This window comes from Argentina silus, assembly GCF_951799395.1.
Source record: "Argentina silus genome assembly, chromosome: 16".
NCBI lineage: Eukaryota > Metazoa > Chordata > Actinopteri > Argentiniformes > Argentinidae > Argentina > Argentina silus.
The window spans coordinates 16,193,326-16,207,722 of record NC_139670.1 but is presented as its reverse complement, the minus strand read 5'-3'; the positions used below and the strand labels follow the sequence as shown (position 1 = coordinate 16,207,722).

The 14,397-nt window shown below is 42.5% G+C and overlaps 1 protein-coding gene across 1 annotated transcript in view; it reads right to left on the bottom strand.

Moving 5' to 3' along the window:
* The window catches only part of prkg1 (protein kinase cGMP-dependent 1), a gene marked incomplete at its 5' end in the record, with an annotated part of 91,787 nt that overhangs the window by 14,738 nt on the left and 62,652 nt on the right, over positions 1–14,397 (bottom strand). Inside the window, 4 exons of the mRNA XM_083687496.1 lie at positions 2,399–2,473; positions 5,905–5,970; positions 13,572–13,666; positions 14,236–14,313. Of these exons, the coding sequence (XP_083543622.1) occupies positions 2,399–2,473; positions 5,905–5,970; positions 13,572–13,666; positions 14,236–14,313 (314 nt within the window). The remainder of the gene's footprint in view (positions 1–2,398; positions 2,474–5,904; positions 5,971–13,571; positions 13,667–14,235; positions 14,314–14,397) is intronic.

The window sequence follows — 14,397 nt, the reverse complement described above, 5'->3', positions numbered from 1 at the left end:
AATGCTTAATGGCCGCTAGAGGGCACACTTGCATCATTTTCACATGATGACATCACCTGCATTCCGGTCTCTGTGGTAAAGACTGGATGGCAGTGGCATAAGGTATGTGATGTCGCAATACACTAGGGCTCACAGTGTTGATAGCCTAATGACATATGCTATGGTCATTGGAGACACACGCACGCACACACATGCACACACATGCACACACACGGGCACGGGAGCGTACACACACACACACACATGCACGCGCACACACACACACACACACACACACACACACACACACACACACACACACACACACACACACACACACACACACACACACACACACATACACAAGGGGGATTGGGAAGACACATCTCCCCCTGGAGATGGAAGGCATCACTGCGCATACTGTACAGCTAGAGGACAGGGGGGCCTTTGGGAACCAGGCCATTAAAAGGACACTAGACAGTAGAACAGCCTTCTGCCTATGTGAAATGAGGAATATTCATGAACCCTATACAAAACATGGACACATCACTAGGCACAGATGGGGCCCAGGCTCCGGGGAACATTCACTTATACATTCAATGCATTCTGTGACCATATGTATACTTAGCTCGAGGGAACATTCGCTCATACATCCAATGCATTCTGTGCCCATATGCACTGATCGGTACTGTAATTGAGACTTAGCACTCATGTTAACACTCAACACTAGACAGTAAGACTAGCTGATGCCTGAGACATGCACTGTACACACATGTACAACATTCAAAACATCCACAGACCTCTTAAAGGGGCACTTCACCAAATGTTTGACCTTTAATACAAATGACACCGTTTACAGTATCTAAAAACTGTAAACACTTTAATAATGTGTCTTATTCTAGTCCAATGCAACATCTGATCTGGTTGGAAATGGTCAAAAATGATCCCCAACAACAGCTACTGTAAATGTAAATAGGAAAATTACAGTACATGAAGTTGATGATATCATGTTCAATAAGTTCTGGTGTCCATGTCCTGGTGCAAGGATCGGATTTCTAGAACAGCATGTGACATTTGCCTACTTACTCTCCAGAGACAAGGTATTTAGTGCCTCTATAGTAAATATGCCTTAAGGTCTGTGAAATACGAACCCCTAAGTTTCTTCTGATCAAACATGCAAAGCTGAAGACAAAACCACTAAAACTGAATCACGATGATTGTAGATGGATTTTGGTGGTGCCAGCCTTGATTTCAATGTGTATAACTATTTACAGTTGAATGAGCCTGGCGGACATCGTGAGGAAGTCAACATTTGTCAATTCCTTTGCGATTGTAATGTGTCTCACACCTTGTCCTTTGTTGGGAATGATATTTAAGGAGAGGAATATTCTTTGAGTTTTGGGTTAGGCCCGTCACGGGCACCATTCTCCTGTGTTGTCCTTGACGCACGTTAACGTATGGTTAAAACTTATATGTTGAAACTGTTAAATTGGTTATTTTGTTGATACTCTATTCTCATTATTCCTATGTGCATTAATGTGATGTTGTGAGCTTGATAAAGGTTCTGTTGATACAGAACGACATAATCGTGACCAGATTCTCCCATTTAATATCTACTGTTTACAAGCGAGTGAGTCATCAGCTTCAGATATTGGCCTGAGCGTAAAATAGCATTTTGGGTATTCTTAATGGAATCAACGATCCGATATGATCGATTGTTTGTCACACAGGGATGAGCAAAGCATTATTAATCATTATTAGTCATGAACTATATTTTGGAGTCAGATATAACGTAATGTTAATTTGTGTTTGTCGTGTGACCACTTGTGTTGAGTTCGTTCGATCATGTCCATAACTGTTAGAAGTAATCATTGGGAATAAATGTATGTCTTATGTTTGACCCGTCATCTATTCTTCAATGTTTTATTTTCATATTCTATATGATCAGAAAGATTATTCATATTCACCGACCAATCGGGAGAGCATTTGACCGTAAACCCAAGAGCTCGATAATTGCAGCCGAGACTGCATCACCAGGGTAGGATGCCTATGTAACTAAACCCATTTGGTTAGATAACGTTTCTCTTTCCCGAAAGTCAGTCCAGCAAAGATAATTATAGCCACGAGAGGGTTCAGAGGAGCGGTCAAACATGCAGATAGAGGGACACTAATTAATTCATACATCGTCAAGATTAGAACTTCATCAAGCAGAAAACACCCAGAACAATAAAAAAAAAAAAGGTTGAATTAAAACTGGATAACCTGATTATGCAATAGCCAGGTGTTTTTGGTTAATGAGGTGTGTGTTCCGTGTGTGTGGGTGCGTGCATGCGTGTGTGGGTGCGCGTGCACGTGCACGTGTGTGTGCGTGTGCGTGTGTGTGTGTGAAGCAGATGACCAAGTAAAGAGTTCCACTCACCTGGCTTTGGCGTCCGCATCTTCATAGCCTTTGTTCGAAACATCTTCCAGGCCTCCAATCAGGTGCTTAAATGAGCTGAGAGAGAAGACAGTTTTACCATCAATCATTTGCCCATTAACACCCATATCACAATTGCTAATACTCTAGTATTAGTGATACATCATAGGACACAGGAGGGCAGCAAACCCCTACTAAATTCTGTTTGAGATCTGTCTAGAGTAACAGTGCCGAAAGCAGAGTGAGTCAATATTATCATCTTACAGACTGGGAGACATTTAAATGTTAAATATCACTGTGCTGTCTAGACGGTATCTGGTCCACTGTGCCTTAATCTGTTATGCAACAGCGTTGCAGTGTCTTATTTAGTTTCAAAGGTATTATTGATCACACTAACTACATTTGGGTCAGTTTTGATCAAAAACAGTTGCCTACTGCTACGTACAAGATACTGTTTTGGAAAAGTCTTCGCCCCAGATAATGAGATATCCACTGCTAAGGGGTCGGCTCTGCAGACTGAGATGTTTAGGATACTACCTATGATTACTATCAAGTAGTCAATACAACAGAATAGATGGTTATGAAACTACAGAGGGCTCTACACACTAGAGGGTTAGGAGACTACCTATGTTATTGTCAGTACTACTACATAACCCCCTACACACTAGATGGTTAGGAGACTACCTATGTTAGTATCAGTACTACTACGAGGGCTCTACACACTAGAGGGTTAGGTATCTACCTGTCTTTGCCTACCTGGTACGACTACAGAGGACACTAAAAAGTAGAGATGGTCATAATGACACTACCTGTAAAAGAGAGATTCATTTGGATAAAAGCTTAAACCTCTCACCATAATTAAATGCATAGGAGGAAAGCAGACCTGTCCTGGTTTTATGGAGGAGCCACTTTAATACAATTGAGCAGGTCAAAAAGCAAAGAGATTTTATGTTGTTGTTTCAGATACAAATCCAAATGGCACGAATATAACATCTGCAAGCCCACACTTGCCCAAAATATCCATTAGTTTCTACTGACACATATTAAATATGATGGATGGAGGACTTAGCTCTTTAGTTCTGATCATGCAAACAAAGAAACCAGACTGCCTACGATTCATTTACCTGACAAGCTAAGTAATCTAATCTAGTATTGTTTCTTTGAGTTTGCACAGAAACTGTAAACTCTGATATCATTGTTTACTATTGAAGGTGCCTGATAATGACTCATCACTGTTAAAATGAAGAAAAAAAAATACAGGAACGAAATTAAATCAAAAGAATCAAACTTCAAACCGTTAAAGAACCCTCCAAATGGTAGGAGGCTGTTTGTGAGAGGGACTGACAAACACGAGAAGAAATGGAAGAACCATGACAACGAAACATAATCAAAACACATTTCTCCCTTTTAGTTTTTTATTGGTATTTTTTTAAAACATTTTTTTATCATCCTTCTGTGCTGTATTTGGCCATCTGCTTCACTCTACCTCTAACTCTGCTAACAGCACCAGAAGGCTAAGAGGGGTCTGATTACCACACTGCCTCTCGGAGAGAGAGGGGGCAGGTTGAGGCGGCCATTTAAATGTGACACATCTGAGGCCTGCCTGCCTGCCTGCCTGCCTGCCTGCCTGCCTGCCTGCCTGCCTGCCTGCCTGCCTGCCTGCCAGTCTGTAGAGCCAGTACAATGCTGGGCTTTTCCCAACAGACAACAGTGCTGAAAAGCGTCTGTCTAAACCCCCGGGCGCTGAGCGTGGCCTCATGTTCCAGAACAGACTATACTCACTCTCTGTGGACTCCCCCCCTCCTCCCCTTCCTCCCCTTCCTCCCTCCCTCCCACCCTCCCTCCCTCCTCCTGTCCTCTTTCCCTCCCTTCAACCTTCCCACTTCCCTTCCTTCTCTTTGACCTTCTCATTCAAGCTTCGACCAGTAAAAGGGAAATCCAAACTATATTTATGGTCACATATTAATTCAGTGAGGGTAAGTGTTTCACAATGTGTCAAAATGTAGCCTCGTTAAGCTTTCTTCTTTGACTGCTAATTGGTCCTGAGCCATGCTTGCCATAGCCATAATGACTACAGATGGATTTAGACATCAGCAGTTATATATAACATTAACGAGTCTGCTCACGGCTACCGCCAGTGTTCGGTTCAGGTGTCAGATCAACAAAAAATGTTACAGGGATCTGTTAGCCTGCTACTAAAGGTATTGCTAATTTCACGTTCGAAAAAAGCGAACTTTTCATTTTTTTATGGATAGACCTATTGTCACACTAATGAAGTCATGAACTCATTTTGAACTACATACTTTTGGACTGACGGAATTCATTATCATTTTATTACTTAAGATTCAAGTATCCCCCTCACGATATGACCGATGGTTGCCAATGAAACGACATCTGAAGTGTGAACTGCTTTGTAATGAAAATACTGGTGACCCACATAATGTTTTATTCTTAGTGTCCCTCGCCTATAAAACCCCATATATAAGCTGGTTGCTCGTACTGAACTGGATAAGGTTGACTTGCCGTATAAACATGATTGATTGAGCTAAAGCACGAGAGTTAAGATGGGCTGTACAGCCCAGCTATTAGCAACCAGGTCAAATCCCTCAGCTAAAATAATCCAGTGGTAAAAGCTTGTACTGGCAGTGCATGGAGCCCTGAAACTAGGCTATACAGTTCAGCCAGGGTGTGTGTTTGTGTGTGTGTGTGTGTGTGTGTGTGTGTGTGTGTGTGTGTGTGCGTGCGTGTGTGTGTGAGCGTATGTGTGTGTATGTGTGTGTGTGTGTTAGTGAGTGCGTGTACGTTTGTGTACGTGTGCGTGTGCGTGTGTGTGCGTGTGCGTGTGTGTGTATGTGCGTGCGTGCGTGTGTGTGTGAGTTTTGTGTGTACTCCTTTGCACTGTTCCTGTCTCAGCGCATCCCTGAGTGTTTATGTCTGTGTCCGAGGCTCCGAGCATATGTTTGCTACCAGGAATCCCACCACTGATCACATAATTATGTTGCGTGACAGCAGCATCGCGACGGGGGGGGGGCAAAACAAACCCCTCTGTAACGACTACCGCCATAAACCTTTCAGATGGGCCTCTGAGATAGAAATGAATAGTTGATTTCCCGTGGAGCAAATGTTCCTTGCAGTGTTTGTCTTCAGCTCTGCACAGCGCTCGCTTCAAGGGATTGCCTTTTTTAGCCCTGGTGCCTCTGAGCGACGTAGAGACAGAGACCTAGAGCCATGCGGTGCTAACTGGGTCTATGGGGATGATGAGAGGATTCATTCTATCTAGATACCATGCCGGGCACAACACTCCATCCTGTCCAACCACTGTTTCATTACGCCGGGTGTCACTCAAAGCAGACAGCCTTTTCCATTGCTTTCATAGACTATTAAGGGTGGTGTTTTATGTATAAAAAGTGTTTTGATTTGTAAATGGTGATACGAATATGTACACAAATACCATTCAATAAAAAAAGCTGAGAATCGAATCGAGTTTAGAGCCAAAAGACAGTACTCACTCTCTGTCAATGACCAGGCAGGTGACAGCTTCGGCAGCGATGACATTGGCCGTTCTGATGTCCTCTCTGTGGGGAGACAAAGTGACAAGACATCAGTTAAACGCTTCTCCACTCTTCTGGCAGCCTCATGTTTCATTAATGGGTCAGTCACTCATGTAATCCTTTGTCCTTTTCAATGATAAATACCCCCACATGTTTAAAGAATTAATTCAATTTGGACTTTTGGAAATACAGTACAGTGCAGTGAGTAAACGTTTGTACCATGTTGTGAAATACAGTTGGCAAATGTCTGTGCTGTGTTGAACACATGAACACGTACCATTCACAAATCACTTGTCATACAAAACACGACAATACGTGTGTGACATTCATTTTGTTCTGCGCCTCAACACACAGCCATTTCCCACAACACAGGAACAAATCAAGCATAGACATAAAACGGTCACAAGCCTACTCTCGATAGTTGTCTAAAGCGTCAGAATCCCCTCCACTGTCTTCTGACGACGTATCTTCCCGATCGCTCCAGTCTGTGTCTGACTCTCTGGTATTCATGACGACCCGCAATCCACTTCCGATAGGGTTCCACACACACACACACACACACTAACACACTCACGCACGCACACACACGCTATAGTCCCGCACTAGGACAGTCCTGGGGTCTTGTCTCTTGGACAGAGAGAGTGAGTTCTTCTCCAATCCACTCTGTTGGCTGTGAAAGGTCACCCTGGCAGCTGCGCAACGCAGCATGAGACGTTTAGGTGAGTGATGTCTGTGACTCTCTGTCTATCAAAACAGAGGACACGAAGGAAGAAGAGCTACTTCACACTATTGCACTGCACAAAATGGTTCCAAAAGGGTTCCCCGGGTGTCCCTGTGGGAGTACCCTTTGAAAGACCCTTTTGGGTTCCATGTAGAACCCCTTTTGGGTTCCATGGAGAACTCTCTGTGGAAAGAGTTGTACTTGGAATCCAAAAGGGTTCTACATGGAATCCAAAAGGATTCTTCAAATGCTTGAATGCTGAAGGACACTTTTGGGTTCTTGCTAGCAGCTTTTAGAATAGTGGAAGACCATTTCCTGTTTAATTTAATATATGCTATATGAAAAAAAAAGAATGGCCTCAGATTGAATCAAATCCACGACCTCAGCATTACCACGAACAACTGAGCCACGCAGGACCAACAAACCAATGGCCGATACCCAGATGATTTAATTATGTCACAACTATAAATAAGAGAACACTTCTCCATCTTCTCCATTTCTCTAATTGACATGAGTGCACCCTGGTGATGTAAGCAGGAGGCATTACTGGGTATGCATTAATATGACAGGGTCATAAAGTGTGTCTGTATGTGTGTGTCTCCTAGGTTACCAAGGTATGCAATCTCACGTCTAATAAGCTACTTGGAACGAACAGCCAATCTCTGCGTATCATGCCAGAGGGACCAGGTGTGTGTGTGTGTGTAGAGGGGGGGGGGGGGGGGGGGGATGGGGCTCTAGGAGTAATCTAATTTGACAGAGCTATCTGATGTCAGACAGAGAGTCCAGGGACAGGGGGGAGAAGGAGAGGTGAAAACCCAACCTAACATATGAGCCTCTTACCGTAATCGACAGAGATAGAAGAACAGCTGTGGGTTTGTCCCCCTACTGTAGAGAGGCAACAACCCTGTTGTTATCCCAAACACCCTCGGTTGTGAAGACTGGCGGTGTCCATTTCACACCGATGTCTACTACAGTACAAGTAGGAACAGCATATCTCACAGTTGAGCTAGCAAAAGCAATTAGCATATATTATGACAGCTAGAGAAACCTCTGAAGTACAGTAGGGTTACCAGATACCAGATATCTCCCAGTGAGTAAGCAGCTTTCAAGGATGCCTTTTTTTTTTAACCAATTAGCACATATCATATGGGGGAGAGAAAGAGAAGTAGTCATGGCTCACAGCGTTGACACTAAGGGAACATATGCGGCCACATGAAACCGCTACTGTACATAATTCAGAGAGAGAAAGAGAATGAGAGGGAGAAAATGAGCATGAGAGACTAAGAGGGATTTAATGAGAGCAAGAGAGAGAGAGAGAGAGAGAGAGCAAGGTGGCAAAGACAGAGAGAGTGAGCAAAGGGAACGCTATTGCCAGAATGAATCAGGCACAAACATTAACAACCGTCAGTCGCAACGAGTGTGAAAGCAGCCTTAAGGGAAAAGTTAGGCTTGTCAATCTCACCGAAAGTGTCGACAGGGAACAAAGACTAGGGGGAAATGGAATGCCCTGGGCACTGACTGACTCAGTTTGTCACGACCCAGCCAAGAAACTCAACAACAACTTAGGGGAGTTTGCTTGGGGGGGGGAGATCGAGACTTTGTGAAGCAAGAGTGGTCAGACCACTCTGACTGTGACGAGTCCCTATATCAGACATTCACTCAGCTTACTGTTCATCTGTCTTCAGCTTAGCACTGGGAAGACTCATATGTGACTGCAGCTTGGTGTAAACCCTCTTTTTAAGATTGAGCATGTATGCATGTCCATGTGGCTAGGATACATACCTAGATACGTAGGTAGAGAGTTAGGGAAAGAGGTGGGCAGAGAAAAAGCAAGATGGGAGGTGGATACCTATGTAGAGTTGGAGAGAGACAAAGTGAGGGAGAGAGTAAGAGAGAGAGGGGGGGGTACATTTAGAGATGGGGGAAAGAGAAAGAGACAAAGAGAGAGAGAGAGAGAGAGAGAGAGGGAGGTAGAAAGTCTCTAATTGTGTGGAAATTATTCTGTGGCCTGACATCTCTCTAATTGCCAATAATTAGCCATAATTAGGCTGTACAAGGTGTTTTGTTTAAAGGAGATATGAAAGTTCACTTAGCTACACACCAAACACCTCCAACCCCCTCCACATCAAAGCGGCTAAACCCTTTTATTTTTTCCGGCTCCTGTCTGTAGTCAAATCTTAAGTACCACCCCCCCTCCACACACACACACACACACACACACACACACACACACACACAGACACACACCCCTCCTCCCCAAGTAGCATGCTAACAAGCTAGCATGCAAATACAGTAGTGCTTAAGATTCATGCCATTGTCTTGGGGTACACGAACAGAAGGACCTGACTGATTTGCTAAACAAGGTCACAGAGAAGACGGTGTGCTAATCGAGACAAAGGAATGAAATCAAGTTAAATGAGATCAAAGAGAGAGAGAGAGAGAGAGAGAGAGAGAGAGAGAGAGAGAGAGATTCAGATGAACACATTTAGAGATGCAGCACCCCTGCAGCACCTTTTAGACATGTACATCATGTAGCCTTATGTAGACAACTGTAGACAACTGTCCTATTCATCATACTTCATTTTATTATTCTATTTTCTTCTACGGGTACGGAAGTGCAGTTTCCAATGGGGTTTCCAATGTGTTTTCCAATGTGTGAGGTACAACTGTCTTTTCACTATGATGCAGGTGATTGATGGTGATGACTGCTAACTATTTTAATAATGACACCCCAAACCCATGAAAACGTTATTAAAACAACAACAGCGAACGTCAAAAGGGGGCAACGGTAAGCTATTTGTCGTGAGGGTCAATGGGGAAACTTGACTTAATCATTATTCATAATCATTAACAATCCATAAAGCTAGCTCGATACAAACACATATTAGGTACATTACATCTAATTTACGATCCATAAATCTAGCTCGATACAAATGCATATTAGCTGAATTCAAGCTAATATATATCATCAAATACACTTTTCCTCCATTTGTAATGTAGTCCACGTAGCATGATAGAGATGTGAGGTGCAGGGTTCAATCCCTGTCTGGAGCAGGTTTTTTGGGAGGGATTTAAGTGATTTAATTTTAATGATTGAAAATAGACGCTACCCAAGTGGATATTCATATTGAGTTGGATTTCCGCTGAGCTGAAGCTGGGATGCACATGTTGATGCTTCTGGTGTGCAATAGACCAGCTGAAAACAATGGTAGCGTCTGTGAAAACAGTCTGACGCTGACGTTTGACGCTTCTAGTACATGGTAGGCTTCACTCTGTCGAAGCTAGGAACACCAAACCAACTTCATCATTTTCCGAAACTCAAATGAATTAAGAAAGAATGCATTATTTTGATACTGTTTATATTGTACAACTCAACATTGGAATGGCACCAAAAGCTTATTGATCTTACTTGAAGACATCTCATCGAATTATCTCACTTCCACTACCATTATACTTTTAACCAGCTGAACAAACACATTAACTTTCTGCTGAAACCTCCCTTTCTAGTTATATCCAGCTCTTCTCAGCTGCTGTCTGGTACACATCAAAGAAGCAACGGAATATCACAATGTCTGTGATGTCTGTGTTTTTGTCGGCAGAAAATAGAAAAAAGTGTTGACATTATTAACACAGTCAAAGAAACCCCAAGGAGATACAAGACATTTACTATCATATAATTAAGAATATTTCAATTAACAAATTATACAAAATATAAAAACAAATCAAACATTTAACAGTTACCCTTCTATAGTGTGTAATAAGTTGAATATGAAACTGTATTTTGTTTACACTGTAACAATATGACATCGTTATTTCTTGTCAGTCTTACTTTTTTGTTAAATTTTGTATGCCTTTGATGTTGTTGAATCAATTGCACACTTGTAAACATCTAGACTTTCAGAAGTGTTGAACAGGAGGAGCATCGTGACTGGAAAACTTTAGGGAGGTGGAGAGTTGCCGTCCCCACTTTCCACTTCCTGCTCCCCCAGAATCTCAATCAAGAGATCATTACCAGGCACCTTGAGGTGACACCATGCAGTATAATTGTTTGAGGAAACACCAGAAGTCTCTCACAATCTCTCTCACAAGCCTCAAGGTGTGTGTTATTTTAATCTCTTATAGACAGATCCTGTCACTATCTACATCTCTATAATCTGAACAGGTCACTGTTCTGTCTCATTTTCTACACAGCCTGCAGTCAGCCAATCAACATTGCCCGAAGACTCCTGACATCCTGGGTGATTTAGGTGTATTATTAACTCTGCTCCAGCTATAAGCCAATCAACTGTCTCCACACACCAAAGGATGACAGGACTATTGTGATTAGGAAATGATACCATTACTAAGTGACATATACGTTCCTGTGCGGAAAATAACAAAACCTCAAGTGATATCACAACCAACAGTTTTTATATGTAAATATGTTTCACCCGTACTCAACCTGCATACTTGAATGTTCAAGTAGAATGTATTATTATGCACACCATGCTACACTGCATATGTATGAGATATTAGACACAATCTCATCAAATGACAGTATTGATTAAATGACAAAATAACAATAAAGATCTCTGATAAAGGTAACAAGCTAATCCTTCCTACGGGAGTTGGCACCTTTTCCATTGCCTTGAAGTGATTGAAAAGCCAAGAGGTGAACCGTCCTGATCCTCACCATTCACCTGCTGTAATAAAGACAGCTTCATAATCTTTAGCCCTTGTTTCCTCAATCACACCCCAACACCGCACTCACCACTGGGCACCCGACATTCCAGGAATCAATATGGCTCCTTCGGTGTGTGGTAGACCCCCTCTAACCCCGTTTACACGGCATAATCCCTGCAATATCCCATCCTCACAAAACCCCTGACAGGTTCGGAGAAACCTGGGGCTCCAGTGACTGATTGTGTTTCCTAGACTGCTACAGTAGGTGCAGCGGTCAATACCCCCCAAAGGCCAAAGCCCAGCACCACATTGTTCCACAGCTGTGCAAGCTTATACAGGAGTATTATACAGCAGTAGTGTGGTGTGGTGAGACTCAATTAAGCTGTTGTACAATAGAAAGAGCCATTGTTAGGTTTACCAAAGAGCTCAATGAGATATTGTTAGGAGTGAAACCATTCATGTAGAAATGTGAATAGTGAATTGCCGGTGCATTAGTGGAGCAAGAGTGGGAAACAATTATGCAACTTATAACTTATATCACTGTAGCTACTATAATTAGCCGCGAACCTTTCTACTGTCAGACTGCCGTTTTTTTGCATGATTTCACATCAGGGTTTTTAAAGCATTTATAAGTGCATTTATAAAACATTAATAACTGGCTCCTGATTTCACGCTCCCTATTTGGCAAGCACCAAGTGAATATCGAACAATCTAAACAAATGAATTAAAACTGTTTGCAAATGGTTTATAACTGAATAATAAATGGGTTATAAGCGATTATAAATCATTTATAAAGCCTTTACAAATGTGACCTTAATGTAAAGTGTTACCCTATTCTTATTCATCTTAAACACATGCTACAGGATTTTTGTCACTAATCAAATTTTGGCTTAAGTTAACTGTTTAACTGTATGGTTCCTGATATAATGTTAATTGATTTCTTATCTCACGAGACCACACAGTCCAGTTTAAGGCCAAACACACTTTTGCAAAATAAGCTTTTGCTCATGGAAGCGGGGCGGTGTAACCCTGTATTAACAATCAGGTAATACAGGCACCCATTTTTGGGTTGTGATCACTAATTTCAACTAGTGGCTGAAATTATACAAAAAATCCTGTAATATATGTAAAAATGTAAGAATATTCTCCCATTTATTTTAATAGTTTAGCAATACACGCCTCTTGAAAATCTTCAGATGAATTCTCCCGTCCATAGTACAAGTACGAGTAATTCAGCTGTAACAGTTCTACCAGGTCAACAGTATAAAGCGCAATCTTTCTACTCTTGAGGAGGTGGAACATATGGAAATAACTTCCAGTTTGCTGAGAGTGATGAGAGAGCTCTGAGATAGGCTGCTGACTGTTCTGACACAGCTCTGCTCTTGACGTGTGTGTTAGCTAAGTGTGTGTGTGTGTGTGTGTGTGTGTGTGTGTGTGTGTGTGTGTGTGTGTGTGTGTGTGTGTGTGTGTGTGTGTGTGTGTGTGTGTATGTGGGTGTGTGTGTGTGTGTGCTGTGAACACACACATAGCGAGTTGGCCAATAGAGTGTGTGTGTGTGTGTGTGTGTGTGTGTGTGTGTGTGTGTGTGTGTGTGTGTGTGTGTGTGTGTGTGTGTGTGTGTGTTCACAGCAGGTGATGATAGCGAGTTGGCCAATAGAGACCGCTGTTCCATTCCATCTCATTATCACTTTGCTCTCTACAACTGCATTATTTGACATTATTTGGGTTTTACTACCCAGAGCACGCATCCTATTGGAGTATAAAATAAGCGTGGTGACAGACACATAACCCCTTCAATCACACCCAGTGAAATCTGAGCATTTGAAGGAGAGTAGCAGGTCTCGATTTTTACCGAAAGAATACTAGAAAACGACAGAAACCTAATTGGTCATAATTGGGTGATGCTAATTTGATCTGGTGAAGCCAACATTAAAACCAAAACACTGGAAATTACAATTTCCCACACTTCTATCACACCACACAGGCCTCTTATTGGAAAGAGACGAGACTGTGTCCACATTACTCTACTTCTGCTGGTGTTTGTTATTCTTTATTTAGCTCTGGTTCATCTTTTGCAAAGGATTGGTAGGTTTGTTGCAATAGATCTGTAGTGCAAAGGGCTACAGTTACAGAAGGCCTTAGACAGTGCTTATGACCCAGGGGGTTGTAGCTTTATGCTTTCACAGTAACAGCATAGGATGGGCCCTTTGTCGAGACACTCGTGTGAGGCTGACTAACTCACCCCTGCAGGGCCTTCTCTCCAAACCAGTCTCCTTTGCCCAGGTGGCGCAGGTACACTGGGTTGTCATTGGGGGAGTCCTCCCTGGTGACGTTCACCTGTCAGTGAAGAAAACAGTATTTAATAACAGTCATTATTAGTTCACGCTGCTAGAGGAGCCCAGGGCTTAGAGCAGGGGGAATCAGAGAGTGATTTCCTAAGTATACGTTTAGGTCTGTTTTCTGACAGACTAGTGTGGCTTAAGTAGGATTGAAAGGCAGGGAGTCGCAGTATTGCACAATTATTCTGATCTTTTTTTTTCCTGAAATGTTAATTTGAAGTGCAAGAGAGTAGCTCATCAAGGAATGATGGAATTTATTCCCATGATAACTGCGTTATTGCTTGCACTGTAATAAGACCTTGGCTTAATTATGTATACGACCTGGGAGGTGGAAGTGGGATGAAATCTTACAAAGAAATAACTGAATAACAAGAGGGAGTCTTGCATATATAACTACTATCATAAATACAGCATTCTGCAAAGAGAGCATTTCTTTTTGACATTGGAGTAACCTCTAGTCTATTCTAACCACCCCTGATGGGCTCGTCCTCATCCTTCCACTTTGATGTCATTGACAGTAACTTTATTATTGAACATCTGTGTCTGTTCGTGACAGTGTGTCCTCACCTTCCCCTTGCTGATGATGAAGAAGGTGTCACCTCGAGCCCCCTGGCGGATGATGTATTCTCCGTCCCCGTAGTGGGTCTGTGAGGGAAAGACGAGAAGGTGTCACTCACTCTGTCACCAAATGTCCCCCTTTGTGGTATGAAACCTTGACTTGGTCATAGA